Genomic DNA, 12281 nt, shown 5'->3' with positions numbered 1-12281 from the left:
ATATTATTTGGAACAAAACAAATCCACATAGTATTTAATGTTGAACTTACTGGGGCAAAGTCTTAGACAATTTCTCAAAACAAATGTTCTTTGTCTATTAATGCTCATAAACATCTAGTATCTTCAAGAACTGCAAGAAACTGGTAAGTGCTCATAGGCCAAATGATGAAAGGATTCCTTCTAGGTTGAAACAGATTAGCAAAACAGCAGAGCAATAGGCTAAAACCCACAGTCCAAAGATGTGCAGGTCAGGTGAATTGGCCATGCTAAATTGCCCGTAGTGTTAGGTAAGGGGTAAATGTAGGGGTATGGGTGGTTTGCGCTTCGGCGGGGCGGTGTGGACTTGTTGGGCCGAAGGGCCTGTTTCCACATTGTAAGTAATCTAATCTAATCTAATCTAAAACATCTTTTAAAAATAAGGAAAGAATGTGTAAGGATTCTATTTGCATTTCAAACTACTTCACTATCACTGTTCTAGGTGGAGAAATAAAGCAGCCAGTTTATACAAAGCAAGATACCAGAAATATCAAAGTAAAAATAACCTATTTTAGTTATATCAGTTGAGGAATAAATGATAGCTATAACCCTGGGAAAGCTTAACTGCTGTTCTTTGATAGGACCCATAGGACCTGGCGGAAAGACCTGACTAAGCTAAAAAAAGCCTTGGTTAAACATTTCATTTGAAAGACAGCACTTTCATCAGTACAGCGATTGCTAAGTACTGCTCTGGAGTGTCAGCCTGGCATATACATGAGGAAGAAAGGTGAAAGTAAGACAGAGCTAAAGAAGACATTGCAAAGGAGTAACGGGGAGGGCAGGAGAAGCACTTACAGGGGTTAGATTGTATGGTCAGTGGAGAAGAAGTAGGAAATGGGTATAAACAATATGTTGCATTAGTAAGAAATGCCTCCAGGTTGTTGTAACTGTCAGGAGAGTCAACTCCAGTGTTTGTTTGTTTGAAATACACTATGACTGTACAGTTTCGAACTGTGACTACATATATAAAGACTATTTTATGAATAAAGTATATTTTTGAAATAAAAAAAATTACTCGCAGGACTCAGTGAGAGACACTCATTGTTCTGCCCAAAACGTGTTGGTCATTCAGAGCAAGGAGTTAACCCTGACTGAGTATTGCAGACTGGCCATTCCAAGGTTCAGAGCTATGTACTGAGTGACGAACTAAAGCTTTGGGCAGCTGCCGCCAAGGCACAGTGGGAAAAGACCACCATCCAAATCTTTCTGCCAAAGTACATTCAGTTAACAGACCTTCCCAGTATCTCAAATGTATGTAAATATAGTCCTGTATAAGTAAGAAATGCCTTGGGTTTTGATTGTTCTCCATATATAAGGAATACAGAACCAAACTGATCTAGTGACTGTGTGCATATAAAAAGTTTTATGAATATAGTATATTTTGAAATTAAAAAAGGGATCATTTTGACATTTTCTCTTCTTCTCCCACGCCTCTGTTGCTTCCCTCTTTACTGCCGCATCCCTTTTGTCTTTCCACGATATCAGCTTTCATGTTCTGCTCTCCCTCTTTCAACTGACTCATTAACCTGACTTTCACTTTCTTTGTCAAGTCAATCCTGCTCCTAATCATCTACCTTACTCCAACATTTCCCTCCTTTCACCAACTCTCACCTATTTTTCCCTTTCCCCATCTCTGCCCTTCCTTTTGCTTCCCATTTTATTAACTTTTTTTCCATTTCCCCTATTCCCTGCTCTCTGCCTCTCCCCCTTCATTCTCCACCCCTTCCCTCCTTATCACTTTTCTCCCATTTTTACCACTGGTTATATATCAGAAAATATAATGCGGATTAGTGGATAAGACCATATGTAATCTCCAGGTGAAGTGGAAGCAAAGTGTAGAAGATAATTGAAACAGAATGTGGTGTATTATAGATCATTCAGCGAGGCAGCATTGTTGTGGCAACACACACTGTAATGTACAAGCTGTCGAAAAAAGACAGGGTAGTGATGATAGAGACTCCATCTTTCTTCTGATCGTCATAGCTGATCAGGAATCTTCCTACTCCTAACAATGGTGTATGTTGGAAGGATTTGTACATTGATAATCACATTGTTTGGCAATAGTACGGATGCACCTTCTGGTCTTGGATGCAACTTCTGTCTGTGTGGAGTTTGCAAGTTCTCCCCGTGTCTGTGTGGGTTTCTTCAGGGTGCTCCGGTTTCCTCCCACAGTCCAAAGATGTGCAGGTTAGGTGAATTGGTCATGCTAAATTGCTTGTAGTGTTAGGTGCATTAGTTGGGGGGAATAGGTCTGGGTGGGTTACTCTTCGGAGGGTCGGTGTGGACTAGTTGAGCCGAAGGACCTGTTTCCACACTGTAGAGAATCTAATCTAATCTAAACCTAGAGTCTCTGGCTAAGAGGGAAAGGTGCTGTATCTCAAACCTCTGAAAAAGGACAAGAAGATACCAAACGTGTTCCATTTTAAACTTATCGATCGATGCTGTCTTTCATGTATCACTATAATTTGAAAATATTGTTTATTGTTAAATAGTAAGACCAAATAACAATTTTGAAAGCAGAACTGCAAATTGAAGCTTCAGTGTATTTTCCTGTACTGGCTGGGAACATAGCGTGAGGGAGAAAACTGAGATTCACTGAGTAGTCTTTGTATTTTTGGCATGATACCTTTACAAGTTCAATTTCCATAATGAATTTGGGCTTAAGAGTGTATAATGAAAAAGGTTGACAGAAATATGGAACAAAAGCCTGACAATAGAATGTTTGGCAGAAAATCTGTTTGGATGTAATTTCTTTAAAAATATAAATACATACAGAGGCACAACACACATTCTCAATTTTGCTCCATTTTTTAGCTTCTGTCTGTTTCTTCTCAACATCGCTTTCTTGCTTTTAGCCTGAATGCTTTGTTTAGTTTGGACTCCTCACAAGGCATGTGAAATTATGATGTGAATAGGAAATATTAAATACTAAAATATTTTTACTAATAGTGCAATCTTAAAAGAACTCACTTATCATGCATCCTCTCTCCTGATTAGAGATTACAGATAAGTGTGACTGATTAACAATGCTATTTTTCCATGAACAGCTCCAAGCGCTCCAAGCTACATTCGATTCAGTGAACTTACAACAACCTCTGTGAATGTATCCTGGGGAGCCCCAAAATATCCAAATGGAATAATTGAAGGATATCGACTAGTTTATGAGCCTTGCACACCTGTTGATGGTAAACATATAGTTTGTAAATCTATTCTTAAAAACAATTATCGTAGTATGTGCAGAAGGTAGACAAACAGCAGAAGGAATGCACCTCATTGAGAAATATAATCAATTAAAGTTTCCTAATTTTTACAATCTCCCTTTTATGTCCATTTTGTATTATTCAGTTAATTATCTGCAGAATAGTAAGTTTACCAGCAATGATTCTGCTATGAAATAAATCATAGAAATAAAATAAATAGCAGTATGAACAAAGGCAGAAAACAATTTTAAAGTGCCCCAATAATAAACACTGTAATGAGAAAGAAGATAAAATTGAAAGAAGGAAACAAATATAGTAAGTAACAAAAACTTGCTGACATTTATTTTTGCTCTCAGCCTGAATGCTGTGATTAGTTTGGACTCCTCACATGCCATATGACATTTAATCAAGAGTAGTTGTCAACTGCCAAAAACTTCAATTGGGCACCTGTGTATATGTAAATACTCCACAGCAGGGCATGCATAGTCAGAAGAAGAGAAAGAACTTGGCAGAAGAGTGAGAGAAAAAAATTATGGAATGTGACTGTATTCAGATTTACTGATTTCTAATTTCGAAGTGAATATTTGTACTTGTTTGCCTTTTTCCCATAATTAATCTGTGCAATTGGATGTATATTGCCCTTGTATGATGCAAACTGGCTGATTCAGTAATTCTGTCATTGTACAGGAGTCAGTAAGATTGTAACTGTGGATGTGAAGGGAAATACTCCTCGATGGATGAAAATTAAAGACCTGTCAGATGGTGTGACTTACACTTATCGAATAAAAGCAAAAACATACACGTATGGACCAGAAGTTGAGGCAAATATTACCACTGGACCTGGAGAAGGTATCTCCATTTCGTTTTTTATTCTCCAAATCATATTCTAACCCATTGGAATTGTTTTGAGTTGCAAATATTTATAATATTGACCTAAAATAACTTCACGTGCTGCCAGAGTGGGTTATGATCAGGAGTTTAAATTTCCACATGGATCCCAAGACCAAGAGATAAAGCAATAATATTGTGTTGTTTGAGAATCCTGTTTCCCAGAAAAGTCTGTCAGGGTTGGAGAATAGTTCAGTCTCCATATAAATCATGTCTCTTTTTAACATTTTATATGAAAAAAATCTGACTTTTTTGTTTAGAATAGCTCGACTTTCCAATATTGTTTTAAAAAAGCAGTTTGTAGTGCTGGTCCTGTACGTTCCCTTTGTTCTGGTGACAAAGAATATCTGCTGCCTATAACCTCACAATCCTATCAAATGGATTTGTGAAAAGGAACAAGGATATTGAAATGTGTGATTTGAAGTCAGCGTATGAAGAGAGGAGGGAAGAAGTGACTCAGGCTGCTGGTTAAATGATTTTGTGACAAAGAATTTCATGACCTTCCTACATTGTATTAGAAATGAATATGAGAAATGGAAGGGACGCGGTTTATCATTTAGAAGGGAGCCAGGGATTGCAATTCTTCTCCAAATATTAACTTTTTTCTAAAATAGAAAGTGATCTGAGTCTTAGTGAACCTTTGGTAGTGGAATTCTCCTGGAATGCTAACCAATCTTTATCACCCAGTCAATATCTCACAAAATAAAGTTGACTAGTTATTTACCTTATTGCTATTTTTGAGACTCTTTATGTGTGTAACTTGGCTGGAGTTATTTCCTCCATTTTAATAATGACTACAGTTTGAAAAAAAATTTGACTGCAAGTATTTTGGTATTTCTTGTGAAAGGCAGTGTCACATGCTGTTTCGACTGATTGGATATGTTTTACCTTCCCTCAAGGTGCTCCTGGTCCTCCAGGTGAGCCATTGATCTACAGGTATGGATCAGCCATTACGATTCATTGGTCCAGTGGAGATGCTGGCAAGGCACCAATTAGCCGATATGTCATTGAGGCAAGGCCATCAGGTGAGATGTTTGATTCAGCTGATGATTGTTTCCTTCATCCATCCACCTCTATAGAATGACAAAGGCCATTTGGGAAATTATGTGAAGTTTAAGAATGATGAAATACATGATAAATACATGCTTGCAAAATACATCACTTTTTTTCTATCCAGAGTCCAGAATGTTTCTTTACTTACAGTCAACTTATATTTGATCATTTAGTCACTGTAAAGATAATTAAATAAGTGTACAATATGAGGACCATTTATTACATAAAGTAAAATGTGTAATGTTGACAAAGTAACTGGACATGGAAACAGTCTATATCTTGAAGCTAATCTTACAATCAATTCTATAACTGGGTATGTCTTCAAAAAATCCAATACAATAACTCAAATCAAACCTCCCTCTTTTTCATTTGTGATGTTTTATAAATAGCCAGTCAGAACTCAGCTAGTTTAGTTTTCAGAATATTTAAAATGCAATTTAAAACTCCCATTGATTTGAAAAGGAACATCACAGTAAAAGAGTTGGTTTACTCACTGTAATCTTCAACATAGACTTTTTGAATTCAATAAAAAATAATAGTTTACACAATCGCAAATGAATGTCACCCAAATGAACTGAGCTGTGCCATAGTTGACAGGTTGGCTTTCTGTCTCACCCATTCCTGTACAGTATTTTCCTTGTGGCCTCAAATGAGATGGAGGCTGCTTCTCTGTGTCTGCGTGTGGCTGGGATTGTCTTAGTGGAGGTTCTTGTCATGGAGGTGCAAGTAAGGACAAGGGAAGACTCTGTCGAAGTGTCTGCATAGATAGTCCCTCAATCTATGGGACTAATGAAGGAAACCATGGGTGATGAGAGGTGAGACCAAGGTCTGAAAGAGTAATACAAATGGAATCACTGAGCTGCTTCAGGCAATCCTAGGCTTGGCCCTGCTCACATGACTGCCTTATTCCCCAGAGGTAGTGTGAATGCATCACACCACTAAAAATACACAAGGGTGGAGGGTGAATTTGCCCCCAGTTGCCCAGAAAAAAAATCAATCACAGGGAATGACCAGTCAGAGCATATCTTCTTTGTACATGAGAGACAGAATTAGAGAAGACACTCCTCCATTCACTAGAGAGCCTGCAAGGGGTATAGAAAAACGAGACTGCAAGAGAAGAAGAAGGAAGCCGCTCCGGCAGAACCAGGATAAGTTTTGGAAATGTTCAGCACATCTGGTGGCATCTGTGCAAAGAGAAATAGAGGGAACTAACCCATCGTCAGAACGAGTGCAGATTGTTGTTCTGAAGCATTGACTTGATATCTCCCTCCACAGATGTTGCCTTGCTTGCTGAGTATTTCCAGTTACTTCTGTTTATAATTCAGATTTCCAGCAGCTGCATACTTAGTTCTCCTTATTTATGTTCAATGCAAGTTACTTGTAAATGTTAATTTTAATTTAAAATAATAAAAGTCAGAGGATTTGAAGCGTCTTTTTCCTGTTAACGCCCACTTGGGTAAATACTGTATATACTGCATATTACTGTAAATAAATTGGTTGCTGCTGATTTACCAAAAGGTTTTGCTATTTTTAAATTTGGACATAAAACCAGGATGCACCATTTGCGTGTGTGAATTCCAGATATTCTTTGAGGTTCTTGTTTATGGTACTTGTGGAGTTCAAGTCTGTTAGATGTTGCTGCACAAATATTGCATATAGCCAGGCTTAATGAAGAGCTGGTTGAGTAATATGAATGACCAGGTTGTATGTAATTGTCTGAAAAAACCATGATTGGTGGGTGGATAAGGTCTGTGAGGTTTGTTTCACATCTCCAACTCACCCATTTCTGATTTTAACAGACATAACCTGAAGGGTGGGCTAATAACCAACTTGGCACAAGATGGCAGGTTGAATCTTAACTATGATACTGTGACTATGAACTTCATTGTGACTCTGCTTTTGGAATTCAAGGGTTAGCAGCTGCGTTTTCAAAGTCTCAGGAAACTGAGCACCACTTCCAGATGATGACTTGGCAGATTCATAAGGCCAAAGCCTTTATGTTTATCTTTGTAAATGGCAAGGAGTCTCCATAGTGTGTCTTAATCCACCTGAAGAATTTATCACCTTTTCATCTGCACCTTCACCAGTTTCCAAATGCTCCTCATGCATCTCCTCCGATCACATTAGTGACTTCCCATTCCCCAAAGGCCTCAAAAAATCTGTTCAAATCCTGGTCACATATTTGTGTCAAGAGTTGGCTGATCAAGTCAGACATGATCTTGTGACTAGAAGATGAGGTGGAAGTCGAAAGCTTCATGAGGGTAGAATAGAACAACGATCATGCCAAATAAATATAACATTTTGAATGAACAAGTGATATTTAAGGCATTTTAGTGAGCACCTGTGAATTATGAAATTGAAAAGTGATTTTCAAGAACTGTAATATGTTAACTTGTAGAGAAGCCAATGAACTGTGTCCTATTGCCTGTGACCGCTGTTGAAACATGTTCTAGTTTTCAATTCATTCAAAACTGCTGAACCTTTGCTTTATGGTGCATGAAAGCTTAATTTGATTTATATCATCATGACTTCATGGTTGGTAGATATTATGAAATAATAGGTTTCTTTAACTCAATGCTGCTCTAGCTTCTTGACAGCTTAAAGGGGACCCACATCCCTTGGAATGACACTAAAGCAAAGAGATTTGAATTTCCTAGATTTAAATGCATGCTGACTTAGTTGACCCCAAGTTATGCAAAGGTTGGTGTTTTTATTTGGCCTGAGTGTTTCTGGGGTAGGAAGGGAGAATAGAATTCTACATCATTCAAATATTTCTCTCTGGATTTTTGAACTTGTAACACGCATCAGGGTTGCTGAAAGACAATTAGTTTTGGAATATTGTGTGTTAATATTTTACTTCAGTACCAGAAAATATTATTACATTAAATTTAAATCTGTTCTAGTTAAACATGCTCTAGCTTTATGTGCTCTGGCTGATAACTGAGCCAATAAAGGCACTGTTTCTTGTGAAACTGATGGTGAAAAAACAAGAAGAACCTCGGTTTATACTGGCCCAGAATTACTCAATTTTAGCCAGAGCAGACATTTGTGTATCAGTTTTAACCTCATTAACAATGGGCTGCTAAGAAAATAATCAAACAGGATTTCAACTCCAATCACCAGTGAACATAGAACATGACAGTGCAGTACATGCCTTTCAGCCATCAATGTTGCGCCAACCTGTGGAACCAATTTGAAACCTATCTATCCTTCACCTTTCTATTTTCATCCATGTATTTATCCAATTACCATTTAAATGCCCTTAAACTTGGTGAGTCTACTACTGTTGCAGAGAGTGCATTCCACACCCCAATACACTCTGAGTAAAGACATTAGTATTCGTGTCAACTTGGTTTGACATGAGGTTGGTTTTGGATGTGAGTTTCCAAAAATCAAATAATCTGCTATGACTCATGGATTAAATATTTTAGCAGTTTCTATGGTGATTCCATTTTAAATATTGATGGTATGCTTCTGGTAGTTGTAGACATTAGGAGCTTTCAAGTTGGATAAAGAACAAGACTATTCCTGCAGTATCTGCCATCAAATCCATTGGAGTCTGGTTGCTGATGCCTGGGTTATACAGGACTTCACGTGCACTTAAAAGGTTAACAATGTATTCTCATCTTTAGCCCGAGGCTGTTGTCTCTTTTGCTACTGCCTTGGATCATAGCAGAATGGTGTTTATCTCTGGATCCTTCAAGCTTCTTTAAAGTGTAAAATTGTGTCATGTGTATCATGATTGCTGAACACCTCCCGAATGATCTGTTTGAAACCTGTCATCAAACTGCCAATGATATGCTCTGTAATTAGTAGTTGAACATAAATCATTGCTGTGCTTGTCAGCTGTTGCCTTTGGAAAGCACACACGTGTTATAAGCCATGACTCTAGATGATGACCTTGATCTCTAGGGTTATAATCTGAGGTTCAGCTTTCTGTGGTAAAGAGAGCTGACATGGTTGTGATCCTCAAAATAAAGACAATTGGCCCAGATTTTCCAATTAGTTTTGAAAATTCTATTTCTAACCCTGACCAGATGAAAAATTAGCTTCCTACCTTTAGGCGACTACTCCACTGGACATTCTTGCATAGGGGCCTCTTGTTATCAACAGAGCAATGATGATCACTTTTATTGAAACCAGGCTCCCTTTTACAGCATTCACTGTACTGTATTCTGTGAATTAAAAATCCCAACAGCACAACCAGCCACTTTGAGAGCTCATGGTAGGGATAGATATGAAAGTTAAGTGCTGAGTTATGGTCTTGCTAGCTGGGTGAAGTGGTAGGGTGGTAAGTGGGTGAAGAGTCAGGTCTAGGGATTGGCAGCTTGGCAGAGTGAGGGGTGGGATTTATGTCAGTCTAGCATGAAGTGCTGAGGTGGTGGAGTATTGGGCTGAGGTCGGAACCTGCAGAGCCGGGGTGGGGGGGGGGGTGAATGATGGGTGGATCAGGTCTAGCAGGATCTATCTGGGCTGAGGGGGTCAGGTCCAGCATGGCTGTTGGGTCGTAAGGTCAAGGGGATATTGTTGAAGGTGGTCGGTGGTGAGTCAGGGAGCCAATTTAACAGTTACTCACTAATTGTAGTCAGATTTTAATCCTGCAACATTTCCTGAATAACTATTTTGCTTCACTGATTCAGCACCCTCTGAATTCTCTGACATTAATGGGCTTTATCAGAGGGTTCCAGATGCAAGGAAATAATTCAATTTCTCAGGCAATTTCCAGGAAGTCAGCTGCGTCGGGAATTCCACAGAGTTGCAACATAGTGCTCCAAATAACACCTTGATATCTGAGCCATTGTGACAGCTGTTTAGGAAGAAACCTTTCATTTGCCTGATTATTGAAAGTCACAAATAAGATGCAAATCGGGAAACTGTGATCCTTTCCTGTTGATGTAATGCTGACATGAATCAAAAGGGCTTTGAGTTCCACTCCTTGAAACCATGCCAGCCAGTAAACTGCAATGTCATGTGGGAACAGTCAATAGGAAACTGGTGAACTGGCAAGCTGTAGAAAACAATATATACATGAGTTACTTTGTGCAGATGTACCAGAAATTTGGTATGAAAAGTAATTCATCACTTATCATTTGTCGTTTGAATTTGGAATGGGGTAACTAGCTTTCATGTTCTCTATTAATCCAAAATGTCGTTATGAACTAACAGAAGCAAAGCTTACCATGCCACTTTATCAAGATGATGTATAGTTGTGTGTAAGTTTATTTGTTTCCTGATCCATACCGACCAACTCATTTTTGGTTTTGATAGTCACCACATTGTCTCTCCTTCACACAGTAGCTTTCAGCTACACCAAGTTTATTCAACAGTCATCACTCATTATCTACCCTCAGATATGAGGAATAACTATTTGTTTCAGAGAATGATACCCTTTTAGCAAGGATCAGTGACCAGGAAAGCAGAAGAGAACACTGGAGTAGGCAAAGTGAGGCTGCACAGTTACCCATTGAGCTCTCTGAATTATAAATCACTGAATTGTTTGCAACTTCCATATTAATCTGTTAGGTTGGCGTTATATACTCTCCAAGCAGCATTAAGTAGTTGCAGTGTGAGCAACTACTAGGTTGGCGTTATATACTCTACAAGCAGCATTAAGTAGTTGCAGTGTGAGCTCGTCTCAACATTAATCCCAGATAACGGCTTAGGGTTAATACCTTTGAAGCAAAGGCCAAAATATTGAATGTTCCATCAATGGCATAAACCTCATTAATGAGATATCAGATTACCTGTGTGAGACTGATTTTCTGCTTGCCATATGGTCTTAGGCTCACAGCTGTCATAAACAATGCCAAAAGAACAGTATGCTAAAGTCAGAACTTTAGAAAGTTAGGCATATTGTAGAAAGACTAGGAGAATCACCATTTTCCTGATGAAGGGCACTTGCCCAAAACATCGATTCCCTTGCTCCTCAGATGCTGCCTGACCTGCTGTGCTTTTCCAGCAACGCACTCTTGACTCTGACCTCCAGCATCTGCAGTCCTCACTTTCTCCAGCTTGTAAAAAGAGACATTTTTGAAAGAGGTGGCCTTTCTTTGTTCTTGGGTTATACCAAATTGGTTTTATCCTTCTGTCAGTGAGATCTGTCTTAATTATTATCTGGTGTTGATAGAGTGGGGCATCAAGGTTTTCCCTTTAGTCTTGATTTTGCACCCTATGGCTTAAAAAGACACATTAATATCGTGGCTTGCTGGAAATGTGACTTGATGACACAACTGCTCGGGAAACAGGGCACCTGCAACATTAATCAACAATGTATCTCCTTAACAAGAAAGAAGCAGAGAAACAATAGAGAGAGATAATAAATTGGAGTTAAATCAGAAACAGAAAGAAAGCAAGTTGTATTAAGAGAGAAAAATATAAAAGATATAAAAACTAAGTTAGAAAAAGTCTGAAAATTATAATTTTGACATTTTAAAATCATTTGATTGGTTATATGCAGGATGCTTCAAATTATTCCTAGTGTGAGCCAGATAATTGACTGATATTGCATTAATAACTATTTGGTTGATTTCAAAAAAGGTACTCAGACTCTTAGTTACTGGACTTTGGTGAATTTAATAGACAATTAATGTGCAAGTCCTTGTTCTTATGAGATTTTACAAGTAATGTACCTGCTAAGAATATTATGCCATTTGTGCAAACCAAAGTAAATTGACAGACAAGTGCTGTACTTACAACTCAGTTCACTTCTCTTTAATGCCTTTTTGTCATGACAATAGACAATAGACAATAGGTGCAGGAGTAGGCCATTCAGCCCCTCGAGCCTGCACCGCCATTCAATATGATCATGGCTGATCATTCCTAATCAGTATCCTCTTCCTGCCTTATCTCCATAACCCTTGATTCCACTATCTTTGAGAGTTCTATCCAACTCTTTCTTAAATGAATCCAGAGACTGGGCCTCCACTGCCCTCTGGGACAGAGCATTCCACACAGCCACCACTCTCTGGGTGAACAAGTTTCTCCTCATCTCTGTCCTAAATGATCTACCCCGTATTTTTAAGCTGTGTCCTCAGGTTCGGTACTCACCCATCAGCGGAAACATGTTTCCTGCCTCCAGAATGTCCAATCCTTTAATAATCTTAT

At 38.5% G+C, this 12281-nt stretch overlaps 1 protein-coding gene across 3 annotated transcripts in view; it reads left to right on the top strand.

Moving 5' to 3' along the window:
• Positions 1-12281, top strand: part of sdk2b (sidekick cell adhesion molecule 2b) — a 949565-nt gene that overhangs the window by 806005 nt on the left and 131279 nt on the right. For all 3 annotated transcript variants that reach the window (XM_043714747.1, XM_043714746.1, XM_043714748.1), the window contains 3 exons: positions 3084-3221; positions 3924-4085; positions 5024-5149. In XM_043714747.1, the coding sequence (XP_043570682.1) occupies positions 3084-3221; positions 3924-4085; positions 5024-5149 (426 nt within the window). The remainder of the gene's footprint in view (positions 1-3083; positions 3222-3923; positions 4086-5023; positions 5150-12281) is intronic.

This window comes from Chiloscyllium plagiosum, chromosome 24, assembly GCF_004010195.1.
Source record: "Chiloscyllium plagiosum isolate BGI_BamShark_2017 chromosome 24, ASM401019v2, whole genome shotgun sequence".
Lineage (NCBI taxonomy): Eukaryota > Metazoa > Chordata > Chondrichthyes > Orectolobiformes > Hemiscylliidae > Chiloscyllium > Chiloscyllium plagiosum.
The sequence above is the reverse complement of the archived record's forward strand: the minus strand, read 5'-3'. Positions and strand labels throughout refer to the sequence as shown.